General features: G+C 38.7%; 2 protein-coding genes across 13 annotated transcripts in view; one reads left to right on the plus strand and one right to left on the minus strand.

The window, feature by feature from the left end:
- The window catches only part of BMAL1 (basic helix-loop-helix ARNT like 1), an 84,310-nt gene extending 74,986 nt beyond the window's left edge, over nucleotides 1-9,324 (plus strand). For all 7 annotated transcript variants that reach the window (XM_048853944.2, XM_048853941.2, XM_075129429.1 and 4 more), the window contains 2 exons: nucleotides 7,579-7,681; nucleotides 8,613-9,324. In XM_048853944.2, coding sequence (XP_048709901.1) covers nucleotides 7,579-7,681; nucleotides 8,613-8,773 — 264 coding nt within the window. In that variant the 3' untranslated portion in view covers nucleotides 8,774-9,324. The remainder of the gene's footprint in view (nucleotides 1-7,578; nucleotides 7,682-8,612) is intronic.
- A 694-nt stretch (nucleotides 9,325-10,018) lies between these two features.
- Nucleotides 10,019-22,179, minus strand: part of BTBD10 (BTB domain containing 10) — a 53,207-nt gene continuing 41,046 nt past the window's right edge. For all 6 annotated transcript variants that reach the window (XM_048854254.2, XM_048854251.2, XM_048854253.2 and 3 more), the window contains 6 exons: nucleotides 20,902-21,187; nucleotides 17,794-17,896; nucleotides 16,789-16,909; nucleotides 15,377-15,574; nucleotides 13,180-13,290; nucleotides 10,019-11,164 (listed from right to left, as the gene is read on the minus strand). In XM_048854254.2, coding sequence (XP_048710211.1) covers nucleotides 10,854-11,164; nucleotides 13,180-13,290; nucleotides 15,377-15,574; nucleotides 16,789-16,909; nucleotides 17,794-17,896; nucleotides 20,902-21,187 — 1,130 coding nt within the window. In that variant the 3' untranslated portion in view covers nucleotides 10,019-10,853. The remainder of the gene's footprint in view (nucleotides 11,165-13,179; nucleotides 13,291-15,376; nucleotides 15,575-16,788; nucleotides 16,910-17,793; nucleotides 17,897-20,901; nucleotides 21,188-22,179) is intronic.

Here is a 22,179-nt window from a genome sequence, read left to right on the forward strand (position 1 = left end):
CAACCTAGCTACTGCCTCTTGTGGAGGTGGATTACCTATACTGACAGGAGAACCCCTCCTGTCAGCATCAGTAGGGTCTATGCTGAACCAGTACAGCTGCTGTGCTTCAAGTGTAGACAAGCCTTAAATTCTGCAGAAAGTCTAAGAGTGTCAACACCATTTATCATTTTAGATGATACATCCAACAGATGTGCTTATTGCACCATCTCAAAATGCTTAACATACCTGCTCAGGTGACAAAACCCGAACAGTTCCATATTCAGTTTTCCCACAGACTATTCTGGTGCAATTATACATTGTCAGTACAAAAACGTGACATACTGAAAACTACAAATATTGTGAACTTAATTTAATATCAACAGTGAAACTGCTGTGCTGATACTTTCATAATTAATGAAAAACCTCCATATTGAAATAGAACTGCTGCAGAATTTAGGCTCATTTTGCTGCTGAGTACCTTGGGCCTTCTCTATAGCAAGGAGCTGTGGGAAATGCTGTTGGTGAAACCACTTGACGTTTAATCAGAGATTATAGAGCTGCAAGCCACCGTTAACTTCCACCTCCCAGAACAGCTACTGGGGAAAAAGTAAGGAAGTAAGTTATTATCCAGAACTGATGTAGCTGCAGGAAGGAAAGAAATTATTAATTATTTGTATTTCTGTAGTACGTAGGAGCCAGTCATTGATTAGGGCACCGTTTTGTTATGTGCCATACAAATACAGAACAAAAAGATGGTCCCTGCCCCAAGGAGCTTACAATCTAAGACCGATTCTTGCGTGCAGTGTTCCCTTATTCTGTTAATCCTTCAAATGATGTCTTTTAATCCTATTGGGAAGAGGAGAAGAACTCAAGTGCCCAGGGCCCCAAGAATTTTTAATTCAGTCCTGCTTGATAATGCAGTGTTAATTCCTTCGAGAGCTATATGCTATGTCCCAAAACTGATTCTGCCTCTTTACCACCGGGTTTACATATTTATAATATAATAGAGTAATTTGATATCCAGATTCTTCCATGTGCATTGGTGTGTCAGTGTGCTAGAATAAATTTGGATTATGAGATTATGCAAGAATATTGATAAGTACCTAATGCTTATGATACAAGGCATATTTGGAAAACTTAACAAAAAAGCCTATATCAACAAGAGTCAATGTGAAAATGCTAATTAAAAACCAATATGGTAGAAAACCTTGTTATGCTAAATATCCCCAGAAAATAAAATCACATACATAGGAAAAACAAACCCTATCTAGGAAACATGCTGAATACTAAATACGCTAATACCCTTCTAAAATTTTTTTAACAAAGTATTGAATGAACTAAGCAATGTACATTGCATGCAAGACTGCAAACTTTGTATCAATTCAAAGGAATGACTCAGAAAACAGCAAGACAATGCCCTGATTACATGTTGTTGCTGGAGGTAAGCAAAAGAGACAGGCTAAGCAATAGTGGATATCACCTTCACATTTGGTTTGGCTCTCCTCATTATGTAAATAGTGTTTTTATCTATTCCTTTAATTTGCTTTCTCATGTAGAACTCTGTTATGTACAGCAACTTTGTCTGAAGCTTACAGCAGAACAAACTACTAACCAGACCTCCAGATTATTACAAAACTGGTCACTTTAAACGTTGTCTCAATATGATAAAATATACGCCCAGACCAACAAATATTCAAATATGGATGCTGAAAGTAAGGCTACTAAAGAAGTGGTCTGATTTTCAGATGTGCTGAACACCTGCATTTCCTTTTACTTCATTGAGAGCTGCAGGTGGTAGGTAAACTTTTAAAATTCGGTCAGCTATTTAAATTTGGACATTCAGTTTTGAAAATATGGGTCGAGGGATAATGTTTTCTACCCTTTCTGAAAATAAACACAAGATCTTTCTTGCTGAAGAATTGTCAACTTTCAAAGAAAATAGTCTTGCACCACCTACTGGGGAACACATAGTGTGCCAGTTCTCACAGCCCCAGATGCATTTTTATCAAGCTAGAGATATCATTTCAAATAAGTTTCCTAAATACAGTAGATTCGTCTTAATAGCAATCCTGTTATTAACAGCTTCTGCTTATTAGCAGCATTTGGCAGGACCCAGACCCATCCCATTGACTTTCATGTTAATGAGATTTGGATATTGGCAATAGCATGATGCCTATGGAGAACTTTGGGAAGAAGGGCCTTGGCTGCAGGCAGGGTTGTGGGGCTGCGACCAGGGAAGTAAGCGCTTGGCATGTTCCAGTGCTTCCCTTCCTGGGTGCAGCCATGCAAACCTGCCTGTGGCTGGAGACTTGCCACCCGCACAAAGGGGGAGCCCTTTCTGGAGTCCTGGCACTTCAGGCTGGGATGGGGCTTTGGACAGAGCAGCAGTGGAGAGGAAGCTAAAGCCCACTTGCTGGGGCTTTCCACAGGGAGCAAGTGTGCTGGGGAGCTATACAGTCCCTCTCCCTGTGCTCTCCAGGCTGTGCTCTGCCCTGGCACAGGGGGGCTGCAGCTAAAGAAGGTGGTGTTGGGACAAGCTGAGGCTGGGCACAGCTTGTAGGGTACAGGGAGAATTACAGTGCAGGCAACCCCTGAAGCCCCAGCACACCTGCTGCCTGTGGAAAGCTCCAGTATCTGGGCTGCAACCCAACCCCCCCACACACACACACTACTGCTGTGCCTGCAGGCAGGTTTGCAGCCAGGAAAACATGTCCCACCCTGGTTGCAGCCCTACAAACCTGTCTTCTGCTTATTGGCAACTTCCAGACCATGGCAACTTTTTGCTAGGAACAAAAGTTGCTAATAAACTGAATCCAGTGTATACAGAGATTTTAGAAATACAAGTTAATTACCTTTATATGTGCAGTGTGTAGTATCAGGTTATAATTACAGGTGGAAGGTCTGTAGTGACCATAGTAAACCAATGCTTTCTCATTTGTGATGTCACCAGCCCCCATTATTAGGACCATAGGCTTATTAGGTTAAAGATGAAAAAGATTCATAACAGTACTGATTACTGTCCTATTGCTGTAGTAGAGAACATATAATTAACTGGAAGTCTAACATTGATTGTAACTACTTTCATTGTCTTGTGACCTTTAGCCCTGGTGCTGTGCACCTTACATTGTTTTTCCTTTCCAGCAAGCTAGTTAATCACTTTAGTATCCTTGTAATGGAAAAGACAAGAACATAACTTCATACACTGTTTGTTGCACAAACTGACATGCTTTAAGTGAATACACAATATCTAGATGGGTAGAGTCTGGAGCCTGGAGCCCATTGCTCACAGGCATTGTCCCATTTAAGTCAACAGAAGTATTTGTACAAGTATGGATTTTCAAATTCAAGCCTTGAGACAACAGAAGTTGTTGCCAGAGAGACTGACTAGAACAGTAGTTAAATGGTCAAAGAGAATTCCCTTTACCATTAGGGGAATATATTTAATTTGCAACCAACCTCTGTCACAATATTTCAGTGCTACTGTGTTTATAAATGTATGAAATATCCCTCAGGTATGAAGTATGATTTAAATTGTTAATGGAAGAAATTGCAGTCTTATAGCATGATCAATTTTGAATCTCCCTTAAAGTAGCATAGCAAATATGTGTATAGAAACACATCTCCCACAGTGGAGGCCCTGATCCATAAATAGGGCCCCTAGATACTACTATTTCAAATACATAATAAAGCAGACTGAGAAGTTTACATGTAACCTTGGTGTTTCTTTGGAACTACTATTTAGCTATATTCTTTCATTAGGCTACATGTATATCCTTTAACATTGCTGCTTTTACTTTAGGTAACCAGACTTTTTCTTTATTAAAAAGATTTAATTGCATAATCATACACTCAGGCACTAAAACAACTCAAAGTGCTTCAGTGTTTGGATAGTATCCCCTCAGGTAACATGTAGCAGTTACAAGCCATCATCACCTGGAACCTAGGATTCATCTAGATTTTGCATCCCAACAAATACACTTACTATGGATGATCCATCCCTTAGGCTGCAAAGATGAGTGGGCATGATGACCCCCAGCTTTCTACCAAACAAGTCTGATTTATTTTTTGCTAGGTTTGTGGTAACTGTAGGATTCATGAAAATGAGATGAGTCACATGTAAACTAATGGACATGAGCCTTGCTGTGCCAGTCCTGTACTCTTAAACATTGAAAGCCAATCATGCTGATCTGTATGGTGGTTTTATAATAAGGTTGGGTAGAGACAAGAGATGAAGTATGACCTTAGTCAGGCGGTGAATTTTCATCTCCTCAGGTAAAAGCTAGTGTATTAACCCAGACATTTCAGTGTGAAAATATTCTTGCCAAGAATCAATCCAGAGGTAGTGCCCTACATTTAATTTTAGCGATTACTTGTTTAATTTATTTCCCCTGTAGCCAGAATGGCAGCAGTGTACTAACTATAGCAGTTCACACATCTAAGCCAGTGTACAAAAGGAAAATGTAGCTGTAAAACAACAACAATCATACTGTGGTTAAATCAGTAGGCACAAAAGTTTGCAAGCCAGGCATTCAAAGTAGTGAAAATAGTAAATTGTAGTACAGCTGATTTCATATTACTTTTCAAAAGGTTGGCAATGAAGTATCTCTAATACAAACCACAGTGACTCAGAGAACACAACATTTTGATACTTCAAATTCTGAATGTATAGCTCATGTTAGGAGTTTCATGGGTCTAGATCAGGGGTGGGCAAACTTTTTGGCCCAAGGGCCACATTGGGGTGCAAAACTGTATGGAGTGCTGGGTAGGGAAGGCTGTGCCTCCCCAAACAGCCTGGCCCCTATCTGCCCCCCTCAAAACCCTCAACCCATATAACCCCTCCTTCCCCCCCCTGCCAGTGCCTGCCCCAACAGCCCCTGGGACCCCACCCCCTCCAAACCTCTGCCCTATCCCACTACCCCCTGTTCCCCGTCTCCTGACTCCCCACCCCCACCCTCTGTTCCAACTGCCCCCTGGAACCCCCGTGCCCCTTAGCCAGCCCCAGCCCCCCTATCATGCTGCTCAGAGCAGCATGTCTGGCTGCCACACTGCCCTGCATGAGCATACAGCCAGCATGGCTATGGGGGAGGGGCTGGGCAGGACTGTCCTGCAGGCTGTAGTTTGCTCACCTCTGGTCTAGATGACCGAGAACAGAAGTTATTTGCTCCATTTTTAATAAATGCTTATGAAAGAGAATAAAGTCACTTAAGACAAATCAGTGAGTGACAGCAGCCCTATAGTTCACTCTTTCTTTGTTTAAAGAAGTTAGTATCATAAATACCCTTGCAGTAGCATCAGCAGCATAGAAATCCCATCAGACTAAGGCTATGGATACACTACACAGCTTGCCGCTGAAGTGCTGCTAGGGCAGAAGATCTAAGCCAACAGGAGCCTTTGCGAAGAGCGGTAGCGATGCCGGCAGGAGAGCTTCTCCCACGGCCATAGCATTGTCCAAACCTGCACTTAGGTCAGGGTAACTTACATTGCTTGGAGGGGTGGCTTATTCACACCCCCCAGCAACATAATTTATACCAACGTAAACCGTAGTATGCACATTGCTTGAGGCACATTCACAGGTAGAGCGCATCATGGAATTCAAATTCCCTTGGAGAAAATACAGAAAGCATAAAAAACCCCAAGAGTACCGTGGGAGGAGAACTCACCCCCCTCTCCCAACTAAAGTAAAATGTTACTACAACCTCTACCTCTATGACGTAACAAAACTTAACTGTGATTGTATCCTGACGCTGTTTCTCTTGCCCCAGGAGCCAGGGGTGAAGTGTAGCATTGCTGTTATACTTGCTGCTCGCGTGTCAGGATTTTTGTACACTACATTCAGCTTGCGGAGCGCTCCCTAAGGGAGTAGTCTCTTCTCGTAACCTACGCTGCTATAAAGAAACTACCAACTCCATGTGCAGCTTTGGCCAGAAAGTCAAGGCGCCGCACCAGTGCCCCCCTGGAGGGAAAGCACTCCATTTTGGTTCTAGAAAGAGAGCAGGGGGGTCCATACAATGAAGGAAGTAGGGCTGCTTTGCAAGCAGTTTCAGCTAGTGTATCATTGAAGAGATCACCACTGAAAATGCCATTAAAGAGATTTACTTATGGAGAAACTAGACATGAATATAAGGCTAAAAAACGGAAGTCTTAGCTACACAAGAATGGTTTTTGATATTACCTGAGGCGTGAATTTGAACAGCTGCAGTTACACCAGCAAAATCCCCACGTGGGGGGACAATCTCAGAGAAGAGTGCTTTTTGGTTTGGTTTGTTTAGCTTATGTCACTTGGAAACAGGTTTAAGAAAAACTGAAAACTGCTGCTTTATACCAGACCAAGTGTCCAGATTTGGGGGAGGGGTTAAACCAGTGTAACTATACCATGGTAATACCTAAATCTTTCCCATCTCAAGAAGCCGTTAGTCAAAGGGCCTGACTCTCTGCACTAGTATAAATCACCACACCCAGAGGAAGGAAGCAAAATGGGAGTAAAAATGCTACCAATTCAATTAGTCATTTCCATCCTCTTTCCACTCACTTTACAGATGGAAATAACTGGACAAGTTGCAGGGCAGTGGAGCATCAGGCTATATTTTGCTTAATTATTCTTGTGGATATATTCCTTAGAGCAAGCTCAGAACTAAATGACCTCTAATATAAGCACAGCCGAGTAGTTTCAACTAGAATCATAAATTTGTTTTTGCTTCCTGATTACCCATTATATTAGGGTGTGGGGCAAAAAAACCCTCCATCTCTACTTAGAGCATCCGGTGGGGTCTTTGCAGCGCAGATACTCACCACTGGAATGTTACTAGCCAGAACAAGCTGAGCAACCCGTGGCACTCTGTATCAAGAGGGTTACACTAGAGATTGTGTGCTCTTCAGGGTTGGGACTGTAGCCTGTATGTTTGCACAGCACGTAGGCACTACCCAGATTACAAATAAATACTCACTTTCTAGGCATCAGGAGTTAGACAAAATCATTACAACCTCACAGCGTTGACCTTGCAGGGTGAGGTGAAGGTTCAAATGCATTTTATAGATCGCTCTATTTGAAATCGACAAGTGGTGGAACTTAGAAATTCCACAGCAAGAACCCAGTGTTGCCAATAAATAAATAAATAAAAAATTAAGCAATGTTGTTGTGTATAAAAAGCAGGTGTTTCTGAAGAAAGCCCTGCATGTAAAGATCATTGGTTACAGTACCTTTTATAGCAATTCCCTTACTTTCTAGTGGTTGAGAAGTGTCAAAGCAATGTGCACTTTCACTGGGCAAATAAACTTTGCCTATTCCCCACTGAGGCTTAAAATTATTGATACAATAGTAAGCATGAAGCATTTTAAGATAATTTCATGTTGTAGGTGGCGTTTAACTTTAACAAAGTTGGTTTGCAGGTAGATTGTCTCGCATATCTCCCCCAATCTTCACCACATCAATATTAAAGTATCCTGCTGTGAAGTTTCACTAGAACGCAGTTTAAGTTCATATGTTTGGATCCTAAGACTTGCTGTAGGTCCTCCTTTTTCAGATGTGCTACATAGGTTAAGGCTGAGAGCAGCGTGAGTACCATAGGACACTAGAAGTTTACATTTTTCATTTGTTTCTAGATTTTGAATGGTGGAACTCCAGACATTCCCGCTGCTGGTTTACTATCTGGGCAGATCCAGGATAATTCTGGCTATCCATATTCCGACAACTCCTCCATTCTTGGTAAGCACAGTCATACAATTAAGTCTGTAGTTCAGAGGTGTATGACAAATGTAACTCTAGCCATCTCAAAGCATCATCTTTACACAAAACTTTATCTAGAATAAAATTAGGCTTAAGAACATTTTAGGACATCAAGTCCAAGTAATATTCTTCAAAAAGAAATTAGTAATAAATGCCTTTAAAGCTCTGTGCTGATAAATACGTTATACTTAACTGGTTATAGCAGTAAGCCCTATTTTTACATGGTGTCTGTTGACATACCTCAGCTCTGTGCACACCCTGACATGATCTCTTGCTCATTCACAAAACAATTAAAATGGTAGTTTATGCAATGAATCTTTCCCAGATGAAGGGGAACCATTTCCCCTAGCAAAATGATAAGAAAATAATGTTTTATAAACATCTACCCTATACGGTTTTCAACACAAAACATTTTCCTTAGACTGTTTGAGCCTCTCACTTCCTATCCCTTAAAAGTTTGGCTTCTTTTCAACAGCCCAATAGCCATTTTCAAGTCATTCTACTGAAAAAATGAAATTGGATTTTTTTTTTTTTAAATAGAGTGAGTTGGAAGTGGCCAAGGCCCCCCACCAGGCTGGCACATTGGTTACCTGAAACTGCTCACCCTGACATTCTCCCCCTTTCACACACCTCTGACAGCCCTTGTCCTCCACTAACTCCCCATTTAGCCCCACGGTTAGCACAAATCCTGTAGGGAATTTTTCTGTCATTGGGGTGAGATCCCAGCTGTGTACTGTATGCTGATGAGTGCATTTGCAATCAAACATCCCCCCACCTATCAGAATGCAGTTTAGCATGTTCACTTCCAACTCAGTTAATAATTGATACTTTTTTCTGACCAATCACTTTATACAATATGTAAAATAATATTTTAAATGCTTACTGTAGTTTTCTTTTAATTCTTTCACAGGGGAGAACTCTCACATAGGCATAGATATGATAGACAACGACCAAGGATCAAGCAGCCCCAGCAACGACGAAGCTGCAATGGCAGTTATAATGAGCCTTTTGGAAGCAGATGCAGGCCTCGGAGGCCCTGTGGATTTCAGCGACTTACCGTGGCCCTTGTAAATGCTACATATTAATTCAGCATCTGAATATCAAAGTGCATTATTGGTGGAGTTCTACAGTCTGTGAAGCTTGGATTATGAGAACAGCTTTTATGTATGAATTTCATAAAAGCCATATCAGAACACACAACTCATCCGACCATGTGTCATTTCAGACAAAGTGGAGATAAACATGCTACAGTGTTCTTGCATTATGGATTTGGTTAGCTGTGTATAGCTTGCATTAACTGTATATTTTGGGATTCTGTTCTTTTTGAATTTTTTTTAATCACTGTGCAACTCAGCACTGTTCTCATTGGTAGCTTTTATATTCAAATGGTTGTTTCAGATGTATGATGTGTTTTTACACTACAAAAAGGTCCCCCATGTGGATATTTCTTATACTAATTGTATCATAAAGCTGTTTATTCTTTCTTGTCAGAATCCTTTACTATAAATATTGTTAAAGTGTAATGTATTAGACAGTTAAATATTTTTAAAATAAATATGTTTCCCTTGTTCTAAAATGCAGCATTTACTTTTTTGTAATAAAAAAATTTCTGATAAAACCCACTTAAGTATGGTAGAAGCCATAGATTGTGCCTTGTTACTTTCAAAATGGAAAAAAAGAGAAACATTCAGTCCCAAGGCTTCATTCTCCGCTCACTGCTTTCAGCCAATTTCATATACACACACTTTACAGTTAAACACATTGCTAAAATGTGAGCTTTTTTATAGATTTGGTTCTTCTATAATTCCAGTAACTTAAAAATTATCATGAACTATCTTTGGAAGTGCATCCATTTGATAAATGGAGAGAATTACAGTTTAACCATATTGCCTTACTTTTGCCTAATGGAGGAATGTCATCAGGTTTTTATTTTTGGGGCAGGGGGAAGAGGGGAGACTGATTGTTTCTGACATTTCTGCCTCTTGTAAGTATGTCCTGTAGTCAAAACAGCTTCTCTAGTAACCTCCCGAGCAAAACCACCTCTTATCTATTTGGCGTCAAGAGGCGAACAATTTTTAATATTTTAATTCAGAAGATAGGAATCCCAGCACGGGAGAATCTAACTGGTATTTGATGGCTGACAAGGAAGGGGAAAATTGAAGACTGACACCATTCCTTCCATCATTAACACATTATATTCCTCCTCTCTCCTTAAGACTAGAGATGGAGAAGGAGTAAGTGCACAGATAGTCACTGGAATTTATACCTAGTATAATATATAGTCTTTGGTAAGGGATAATTCATTTGTCAGACTGATTAAAATAATGGAAATTTTATTTGAATGAAAAAAATTGAATTTACAATCATTTAATAAATGAAAAGTGAACCATCTGCATTTTTTCTATTCCATGAGACTTACTACAAACTTTTAGTAAATAAATATTTCCATCAACAAATTCAGATAAGGCAAAATTTAAGAGAAATCCCCCTAACAATTGTTCACAATCCTTCAACATGGTTCACATTACAAACAAGTGAAAAAATTCACTGGAGAAAGTTGAGTTGGGCAGGATGTTAAATGGGTAATTGAATAATGTCCTCAATCCAAAAACCCCAGTGGTAATCATTTTGTGCTCAATCATATACAATACATTTAAGAGTCCACCTATTTAGAGCAAACTATTTACATTTAAATGAGTAGAAAGACTTTGATAGAAGCACTTTGTTAAAGTTAGCATTGTGCAACACATTTAGAAAAAATGGCTTTGAGAATCCATTTATCAAGCAGCCATTCATAAAGTGCTACTATCAATTCTGATTCTGCATTTTGCCTTCCATGTAACAATATTGAATTTACAGTAGCCAGCAGATCCCATTGTTTTTGATGGGCCTAGAAGGACAGTCCAGCATACAAATAACCAATATCGCAAACCTACTCAAACAAATACATGTACGTAACTGGAACCTCAGAATGTTTTAGTTGTACTCTTTAAAAACCATGATTAGATACTCCTTTGGTCTCCAAGAGAGCCCATTCTGCAATATCCTAAACACTGTGTTACACAATGAAGAAAAGCTGGAATTGCAGTGCAGTATGAGAGAGAGAGTCACTTTTTAAAGTAGCATGCTTTTGTTTGAATAAGAATCTGAATCAGAGTGCTGGGTTTTGTCCCTCCGGGTCCACATCATTGTTGCTGGGTGGAGGATGAATAGGCAGAATATCCAGCTCATCCACTTGTGGTGTGGGGTGCATTACCACTAGCTGGTCCTGGGGGATATCTGCTGCAGCTGCTGCTAGGTTTGTAATAGATTTACTTTTTACACACTGAAAGTCAACATGCCGACTCTTTCCTTCTTCTTTTTCCCATGACATCCGAATGAATGGTCTTTGGACATAGTTGTAAATCACCTCTGGCCTCCCACCTGGCCGTTTCTTCACTTTTTCTTTGTATGTGGGGTAACCTAAAGGTATTAGAACAAAATGACAATTAAAGTTTCCATTACTACTTAGCTCAAAGTTCTCCTTCACCAGCTCAGCTCCAAAGCATGTACATAACCAGCCAACCAGAAGGTTGAGACACATTGAAGATAAGCAGGTCCATTTCCAGATTAGCATACAGAATGATGCAGACATCACCATGTTTTGGGGTTGTTTTTTTTTTTTTTAAACATCATGCATTCCCCCAGTTTACAAACCAAACACAAAAGCTGATAAACATTAGCCAAAATCCAAGGAGAAAAAATACTAAGGCCATTTACTAAAGCAACTCTCTCTGGACCTATTGAAGAGAGTGCCTGAAAAAGTAATGCTGGTAACTCTCCCCTCCAGGCAGAACGTAGTATGCTACTCTCACAGCACTACTGACCTGGAGAGCAAGGGATGAGGTTTGAGATGTGAACCCCCAGACTGTTGATATAACAACGTACTGGCATGAGTACTCCAGGCTGGGTCCCAAGCATTTCCCCCCTCATTTCAAACAACCTAAAACATTGAGTAGTGACAATAATATATTACTATAACTTGCGCAGCAAAGCAAAACTGATTTCCATATTTGTTTTGGGGGTAGGAGGAGAAAAATGCAGCCAAGTGGTATTTTATTTCTCATTACTAAGTATGGAAAATTGTCTCCAGTTTTATTTCTGTGGGGGCCCAGACAGATAGATAGCAGCTGTTTTCTCTCATTTCAAAACAAGAAAGTTGGAATCTAAATACCAGCAGTAAAGGTAGAAACACACTTAATAGTGTCAGGTTTCAGAGTAGCAGCCGTGTTAGTCTGTATTCACAAAAAGAAAAGGAGTGCTTGTGACACTGAATGCATCCAATGAAGTGAGCTGTAGCTCATGAAAGCTTATGCTCAAATAAATTTGTTAGTCTCTAAGGTGCCACAAGTACTCCTTTTCTTTTTACTTAATAGTGTATAAATGAAAATAGGGTTGCAGGACTAATACAGTTTTCAATTCAATTCAATATATTTTAGAGAACATGACCAATTCTAAAACAATTGGATGCATATTTTAGGTTAGTGAGCTAGAATCATCCAGCTGCTTCACCCAACCTGGCAAGTGGAAACATTGCATTTGTGAGACTATTTAAGATCATCGACAAGTTCACTTCCCTTAAATCACAGCTACTGGGTTTCTGGGAGCCAAGTTCAAGACTAACTCAGTTCTTGTTCCTGCACTCATGCTCTAAAAATTTAGGGATACTAAACACTTCAGCTGTCCTTTGCCTGACCAAAGTTGTGCTAATGGAGTCTAAAGAGACCAGCGTCCAGCCCGTCTAGGCTAGAAGAAGATGGTCATAAATACAGCTGGCCAACACTGTTCAAACTACTTTTGGGGGAGAATTTTGCTTGACAATTTCCATAAAATCTGGCTTATTGCTTTTTTGAGTTACAAAATTCTTATTTATGGAAAACCAGTGTTCAGTAAGCTTAAAAAACTTTTCCTATTTTTCTACCAGCTGCTCTAGTCATGAAATGGGACAGAGGACAAGATCCTTAAAGCTCCCTAAAGTTCAGAGTAACCCAATTCCTTCCTTCCTTTCTCTTCCCCCACAGCCCAGTCATGGCAGCTTTCTGTGTGACAGGGGTCAGTGTGCCTATGTGAGCAGGGCATGGGCAACATTTTTATATATAATTTTACATTTAAAAGCTCCATTATGAGATTATTTAGGTGGCAAAGAAAACACCTGAAAAATAGGAAATCCATAATTAAGGTCACAGGATGCAGCAGAACCATCCACCACTCATTGATAAATCAAAAAAAGGTCTGCAGTAAGAAAGTATGTTAGAATCTGGACACAAGATAAGCCAACAGGGTGAACAAATTAGTTTCCAAAAGACTAATAGGCTAATACCACTGACTTACAATAGCTCATATAGTAAAGTAGGAACAGAGGCTGTACAGAAAGGCAGAAGCACAGAAATGTCCTTTGCCAAAGGATTAGCTTGGAAGCAATACAAAATTACTCATACCTTCAATACCCAGTCGAATCTTCTTGAGCCCCCTTTCCTTCAGAACCGATTTGGCCACATCTCTGTTTTCAATATACTTGAAGAATCTATACAACTTTGTGCTGTAAATAACTGGGAAAATTGCATTTCAGAGATTAATAAAAAGTTGTACTGGAAGTTTTTAACCTCTAGTTGTACAATGAAGATGGTCTAAGTGGTGGTTACAAATGAGGCCAGATGGGGTTGATAAACACCACAATGTAAAGTTACCTAGAATTCAACCATATGGGTGAATCATGAGCTCTTATTCCATCATCCTATTTAAATCTGTAATTCCAGTTGAAACTTTTGAAAAATCTCCTAGGATGTTATAGATCAACTAAGATTGAAATATGAGAAAAATAAAGGCATATATTCAAACACAGTTTAAGGGTATGGTCAACTGAAAGGCTGGATGGTTTTTCCCCACTGATTTCATTCACGTTTTTATAGACTGATGTTTTCTTGAAGGTGCTCAGAATTGAGACATGGCAGAGTCTGTAATGTAAATTAAACTACAATGAATCCCAAGAAAGGTAAAGTTTAAGATGTGTTCCTCATATAGACAGATTGCCCTGCACACATGTTAAAATTCTTGCCAACCTATTTAGCAAGTGGATTAGAGTTAAGCTTTGATTATTTCTTTTAGAGAAAAAAAAGTTTCCTAAAAGGGCAGACAATCCATTGACAAGCGGAGCCTGCTAAATACAGAGAAGGCTTCTCAGTCATTTGGGTTACTAGCCCTTGACCCCTTCCTGTTTTCATGCTAATATTATTTTTCTGAAAAATAGGAATTGCCAAGATTTACACAAAAAAAGACCCCTTCACAAGCTGTGTAAAATTCCCAGAGCAAACACGAGTGTGTAATAAAACAGAATTAATTACTTTTTTTTTTTAATTGCGACAGTTACTGCCTCCTTAAGATCGCCAGAAGTCTGACCAGTCTTCTTTGCCTTGTTCTCCTAGAACAGTGACATTACTCATACTTGGGCTTGGAAGTATTCGATTTTTATTGATAAACGTCAGTAAACATCAATGTCACCATGTACACAAACTGACAAAAATATTTCCATCAATAATAAAAATTTACAGACAGGCAAAGTAAGAAAAATTCTGTTTGAGAACTTAGTGATTTAAGTATATTAATTTTGTATATTTTGACATGACACGTTGACAATGTGTTTTAACAGCTTTAACTTTTTGAATCTCAACATCTGTCATTAATTGTCTGACCCCTCTATTCTCCGACTATAAAATTCCCACAACTGTGAAAATTTAAATTAATAAAAATCAAAAAATGGTTAAAAATAAACATTGGTATTTTCCGTTGAAATTAAAAAAATAAAAATCAAATTTTGCCACGCCTAACACTTTTTGAAATTATTTTCAACTAAACCATTTTCACTCCCTCAAACATGGCGGGGGCAGGGGAGGAGAGAGAAGAAACTGATTAAAGATTCACCTTGACTGAGTTTTGGTAAAGTTTTAACAAAAGTTACTTGAGAGGTTTTGCACAGATTAAAAAAAGAAAGCCTTGGAGGGCCTTTTATTTTATTGGAGCACAAAAAAGTCAACTTTTTAAATAAACTGAATCCATGTCCTCAGACTGGAAAGGAACTTGAAACGGCACAAAGATGCTGAGCATGAGCAGAAGGGAATTCATTATCAATGGCTTCTAACTTATTTATGGACCAAACTGTTCAAAATGTTTACATAACGAAGGAAGAGAACTTTGGCTGGTGCACTCAATCCATTTCTCTTTTGTAAACCAATTCTTCATTTTAAAAGTAGAATTGGCCAAAAATGGGAATCATTCTTCAAATGCTTTCCAACTAACTCTGTTTGAAAGTATTTTCCCCCTCAACTGCTTGTGTCCTTTGGCAAGTATTTTATTCCTGTCTCTGAACAGAGTTCAGAGTAGCAGCCGTGTTAGTCTGTAGTCTGTTAGTCCAATTGGTTAGTCTCTAAGGTGCCACAAGTCCTCCCTTTTCTTTTTGAACACGGCTGCATTTTCTTTACTCCAATGGATACGGCATATTCTCATACCACATACAAATCATCTGTGCACTAGTAGCAGTGGGGATGTTGTAAAGCTCTGATAGTACCTGAGTCACTGATGCACAGTCGTCAAAGCACTTTGGTAGAGCTAAATTCAATACAAGTATAAAATCAGACTTACTTTGTGAATATTCCTCTCCCATCTGTGGAGGATACTCTTCATCCCAATCAACCACATCATCATCCGTAAGCACGACAATGTGGCACTCTCTCTCGCCACTTTGGGCACTAGCTACCATCAGTGGAAGAATCATTTCTTCAAGGTAAAATTCAAACTGTCTGCGAGCACCATCATTTGATAATTCATGCATAAGAGCACCTGAAATCAAACCCATAAAAAGCGTACTGACATTGGGAATGTTGGTAGAGATACGCAGGCTGGAATTAAAACTGAACAGCAGCACACATCCGCCCACAACGAAATAAAACAAAGCATATGTCAATTTCTTTGACTGTTAAGATTTTGTTTGGTTTATTAGTATGAGCAAAAGCAGAACTGCTTTTCAATTTAAATAGCCAGAAATAATGTGTCAAGGTTTGTGTAGGAAGGATTGTCTTGCAATTTGCTATTCTCCTGTCAAACAGGATAACCTGATAACTAGATTATGCAACCATGTCTTTCTACATTAAGTGATAACTGTTTTCTTGTATTTCTGGTACATGTATGATAGTGATTTGTAAAATTCCCCTCGTATTTGCTAAAAAAAAGTTTGCAGTATTTAGCAGCCCAGGATATGAGAGAAACAAGGTAAGTGAGGTAATAGCTTTTATCTGGCTAGCTTCTGTTGGTGGAAGGTACAAGCTTTCAAGCTACACAGAGCTCTTCTTCTGGTCTGGGGAGACCCACCCTATGGAACTCCAAGGTCTCAATTCTGAAGACTGGCCGTCTAGGTGGGACATTACACTAATCTGAGATTACAAGTATCAGAAATATAGACTCATGAATGGAAAAATGTGTGTGCCAGTATACTGCTTAAAAACTTGAAATACTATCTAGGATGCATTTTTTATTTATTAAAAGTTTTGTGCTACTTTATTTGGACCAAAAGACTTGTTTAAGTATTGGCTCTTCTAAGATTGGAACATACGGTCATAGATGCTAAACACTGTATTCTATACATCCATTTCTCATCAAGACAGCTTGTCACTTTTACTATGAAAACACTGAAATTAGAGAATGACCAACTTACTAAGTAACAAACAATGGGGAGATCTGTTCATTAACTTCACCTCATGAATTTGTTCCCAAGATCTCTGCTGTCAACCAATTGCTGATATTTCTCAACTTGTCTACACAAGGATATACATGAACAAATAAGGACCTGAATGAGACACGGGGCTGTGCTGATCTGGCACACAGGAGAGTAAAAAAGAGAAAGCTTCATCTCCCCACAACATTTTACACATTCCAGATTATGCATTTGATTTTCTTACAATATTTTACAGTAACATCAAGACTTTTTAAAGTAAACTATGTGTACATTTTAATTAACACATGTACACTACAATTATTGTAATAAATTCCATACTTACTGAGATCTCTACATTTGATAGTACTATATTCAAAGGAGATGCAAAGATAGTCACATGCTTCTCTTAGTTCAGGAATAGATATTCCGTCAGGACAACGTATTATCCCAGTTTTATAGTAATCCTTATAATATAGAAAAAGCACAAATATTAGACTAAACCATCTGCCGATAAAAACATTTCATTCACTGTTAAAGGACCTTTTCCATATTCATAAATCCTAATGCTCTGTATTGCAATCTTCAAGAACAAAGACTGTACCACATGATTAATATGTTTATCCTCAGACTTAGAGCTTCCAGAACAAGTGAAAAGTCATTTTAAAGTTTTAGCTGTATTAAGTTTCTATTTTAAATTACAAATTCTTGAAACTGAACATTTAAGTATGAAATCTATTTATATGGTTTACTATTTACACATCACTCAACTTCTACTGCTCTGTAGCTCAGCCACCAAAGCAGTACAGCAGCCAGACTGCATTGTGATAATGTTTAAGGCAGTTTAATTTTCTTTGCAGACCGCACTTTGCATATTTCTGCAAGTGTAACCGCCACCTGCAGTATGTACTGTTGAAATAACTTATTTCACTCACTGTAAAAGAATCAAGAACAAGAGCTGATAAAATAAAGCCAAAATGGCTCTTCGAATTAAAAGTTTACAAAAAAGCTGTTTAAAAAGAAGTTAAATCTTCCATAATTCTTGATTCCTGAGGCTTAGCCAAACCCCTGGAGTGCTTGGCTGGAAGCACAAGTGCACTTAAAAATAAGAGGAGCATTTTCCATATCAAGTCATTCTTTCAAAAGGAAAAATAATCACTTATTTATAGAAGATTGTATTTAAAACATCACATCAAGCAGAGAAATATTGCCTCACCAACATCTCTGTCAAACTTCTATTATATGCCTGTGTCATTTTTAAATAGGGAAAGTGTTCAGCTTTTCCAGTTTCAGGGATTATAAAATCCACACCCCCATTGGTTAAACTGTACTATTGAAAATGAAAGATCACCAGAATAGCACGAAACACAGTTGAGCCAATTCCTTCAGCTACTTCATATTCTCCCTTTTCATTGGGACGGGTGAAGTTATGTTCTCTGCCTGATCCAAACATCCTATTGAACAGAATGACAATTCAGTTAGAACCCACTTCAGATTTACAAGGAACTTAGATGAAGCACAACATGCTAAAACTGCAGATGTAATGGCAAAGAATTCACACTCCATCTCGGAAGTTATTGACCCGATACAAGAGGAGATATTTTTGCACTGTTCAGCAGAGCTGGTCAAAACTTGGAATTTCCATTCATGGACATTTCAAAGTTTGATTTAGTTCCAAACTGGAATGAACACAAGTAATTTCAAAACCTCCTGCAAAACAAAATTTCTGAAAAAAAAATTTCTATCTTGAAAAAAATTCAAACATTTCATGTTGAAACAAAACTTTCATGTTGATGTTTATTTTGCAATACATAAGGAGGCTGGGAGGATCAGAGAGTGGTTGGCTACAGGGTAATAAGAGGAACACGTTCTTCCTGAAGGTTGAGGGCACTGCCTCTGCAGCATTCCCAGTTTTGAAAGTGAGGTATCCAGCTCGTTCCCAGTCTCAGGTGTGTTATCATTACACTCCCCATTCTACCTATCTCTGCTCACATCTCTTGGTTCATATCCTCCTCCCTCTACTTCTGGTTCCTACCACTTTCCCCCAAAAAGCGCTTCCCGTGGAGGATTTTGCTTGTGCCACTGCTATACATGGCACATCAACAAGTGCTGGCAGCAGTAAAGAGAAAGTGATGAGGATTGCGCACATCGCAATTAACACTGCTGGGAGCAACCTAATGAAACGGAGAAAGCGTTCTGTGGTGAACCAGCACAGGTGCAATTCTCCGCTGTGGAATTCTCCTGAGCTTTCATTTGAAAAATGTAAGTTCAACATGGGGAAATAGTGACCCAACTGCACTTAAAACTCTACTCAATGTATTCATAGGTGTTATGTGCATATTATGGAAGGACATTTCCTATGAAATACAGTTTTACTGGCTGTACTTCCCAGTTAAAACCTCCGATCTTCATTAATAAGGGAGATGGCAACCTTAAAGAGGATAGACTTTCAGCAGTTTTGAAAACTCCACCTTTTGCTTTTACACTTCTCATAAACATCAAGCTGTATACATTAATTTTATATCAGACATGGAGCTGAAACACTACTTTGTTTTTTTAAACACACAAACAGGCTTTAAGGCATAAAGTGTTATGCATTTATCCATCTTATGCCATTAGACATTTTACTTTAAAAATGCATCTAAAAACAAACAAACAAACAAGTAAATAAATAAAAACATTTCTGCATGTACGTACATCTCAAGGGCAAATGCCTAGTCTGAGTAACTTTTGTATTAATATAGGAGGCCAGCCTTTACATTCATATGCATGCCCTTGTTTAATATTTAATTTATGAAAGTGAGTCTCCAATAGGTTCTATTAGGCTTTAGGCAAAGAATAAATCTTCACCAAGGTAACCAAGTAGACTCTGGTTAAGCAGTTCTTGCTCAATGCCCTGCCAGCTGGTGCTGGAGAAGGAGCAACATTAGATGTTATTTTTAGACCAATACTTTCACATTTTTATTAGCCTACTTTTGAACTGCCAAAAGTATAGAATAAGATTGTTCATTAGACCAATCCCTGGCAGAGAGACTAACCTAATGACATCTCATCTACACAAGAGCTCTAGTATTTTTGTCACTAGATGTCTATCCCCTAAGTCAATGACAAAGGAGACAAATTTGCTGTGTTTTACACTGACATGCAGTTTGTTTCCCACCCACTCCCCACATATGTCAAAAACATTTCCTTTCATCTACCTCATAATAAAGAAGGTTAAAGATGCTGGTTTTGCTTTATTCCAGCATCTTTCTTTCGTTTTGTTTGTTCTTTTGGCACATAATCACAAAAGGACAACAAAGTTACTATTTAATCTTCCCATTGGTCATTTAAACAAAGCATGAGATTGTTTATCATTTTAACCACCTACACCTTGGCCAGAACCTCCATCCAGACATATTTAAAAATATGACAGCATGAGTGCTGTGTTGAGAGAGAGCCAAGTTTCACATGAACATGTCGCACAAGGCTAAATACAGAGAAGCATAACAATTTGTTAGTCCAGCATGAGACACCCCCTGAATGTCCCATCAAGAGGAAAAAGTGACCCTTAAACATGGGAAATGGGAAAGTGCTTGGCGCCAGGCTGGTTGACCCAAAGGGTCTTTTCTGACTTATTAAATTTATTAAAAATATACAAAATATTAAAGTCAACACTGAATATTAAAGCCACGCTTCTGATAATCTTTCATTCAACAATTTATCACGTCTTTAAGTGTTTTGATTCTCTTTGCTAATAAACACTGTCAACTATCTGCATTGCAAGGTAGTGTCACTCAATCTCACAGAAACAGGGCATGCCACTTTAGAAAACAGAAATTTGTGGGTGTTGAGCACCATTACGACTTTTCAATTGACTAGAGCAGGTTAATCTGTATCTTCCTGAATGGCTTTCCTTCACTCTCTTATCCCAGAGGTTAGCTATGGTCATTGCTTTGCTATCATGAAAAAATGAATTAAGGGCAAATGTCCAGATAATCCCAACACTCACTGGTTCAATTCAAAACCAGTTGCTTTGTAAACTGACTACAGTGCAGAACTGTATTTCTGAAAAATGTGAAAACAGACTGGCTTGAAGCAAAGTATGGCAAGACAAGAGGAAGCAAAGCTTCCATTAACAGATGAATGCTTCATTTCCTCTCTGAGAAACAGCTTGCCAGCAGTAACCATCATTTCCATTTCACAGATTTCTCACTACCTTCTTAACTATTCATATCACAAGGATGTTCTCTCCTGGATACAACTAATTGTGTTACTAATTCAGTCACAAAATCATGTGAAGTGAAATACAGGAAAGTAGAACTTACACAGTAACTATGCTTTTTTTTTTTTAAAAAAAAAAGATACAACATTAGCAGCCAAAAACATTAGGATTCAACATTTGTTTTCAAAAAGCAATTCAAATAGATTCAAGAACTGTTTAGAGTACTGTATTGCGCAGAATAATAATGATACCAACCTGCCCAACATTGTATTAGGCTGTGCAGTAAAAATCGAAGGATCTACAACAAATCTAGTGTTGTCCACTATAAGAGTAACCCGTTCAGAGGTTCTTACACTCCGGGCTCCTTCTTTTGCATTCTCATACACAAATACCATTTCCCCAGCAGTCTTGCAACTCCCATCTGAACTTGACTGGCTACTGTTTCTACTGCTGTTCCCAACACTACTATTGGAACCATTTGGGGAAGTTTTCTGAGGACGAGGACTGCTTGGCCGAGATGAACTGTGATCCTTTTCTCGATCTAAAAACAGAAATGGGGGAGGAAGGGAAGTTAGAATTTTAGGTTTAATAAGAGCTCGTCAGACCATCTACCTTATTTTAAAAACAAAAACAAAAAAACCCCATGAACGTGGTGACCTGATTAACTGAAAAAAGTCTTAGGACTTGTCAACACAGCAAGTTACTGCATGGCAAGTATAGCACATTAGCTTGCTATGCAGTAACATCCTGTGTGGACGTCGTTACAGCACAGTGAAAGTCCCAGGGTGGAATTTAGCATACCAATACTTCCATGCAGGAAGTTATTGAGCAGCATGCTAGTGAGCAGTAGTTTGCCATGTAGACAAGCCCTTAAAAGTTAAAGACTAATAGGACAACCCAAATATTACATTTGACAACACAGCAAATCCTGCTACATTTTCAACCAAAGTTCCCATTTCCTGTGTATATAATCATCTTTTTTTCCCCATAAAGTTCCTGGGAAAATTTAACATTCCATTTTCAGAGGAGAGCTTAGTGTATTGTATGAGTTCAGTTTCCAACAAATTAAAACAAAGGCATCATATTTTTAAAATATTGCTTTGTAATAGCAGTTAAGCCTTTACAGTGTTCTGTACCATTTGCTTCAACCCTGTTACTATCCTCTGTTGAGTCAATGACCAGCGGAAACTGCCAAAGGACTACTATATGCTTCCAACTAGTGATGCACCGAGTAGTCTCACTACCTGGCAAATGGAGGCCAGCACCAGATACTTCACAAAAAGCAACAAGAAACTCCATCGTGGACAATAAGGAATAACATGCCCTTGGGGAAATTTCTACCTAACCCCATCAGTCAATGGTTAACTTAAGCCCTGAAGCATGAGGATTTATATCCATTATAAAAAATTATTTTAATCTTCGCTAATATTATTGTGGATGTTCTCATCTATAAAATCTCTAATCTCTTGACTTCTAAGCAACTCTTGACCTCAATGATATCTTGCGACAAAGTACTGCAACATTTATTCATGG

This window comes from Caretta caretta, chromosome 6, assembly GCF_965140235.1.
Source record: "Caretta caretta isolate rCarCar2 chromosome 6, rCarCar1.hap1, whole genome shotgun sequence".
Classification (NCBI taxonomy): Eukaryota; Metazoa; Chordata; order Testudines; family Cheloniidae; genus Caretta; species Caretta caretta.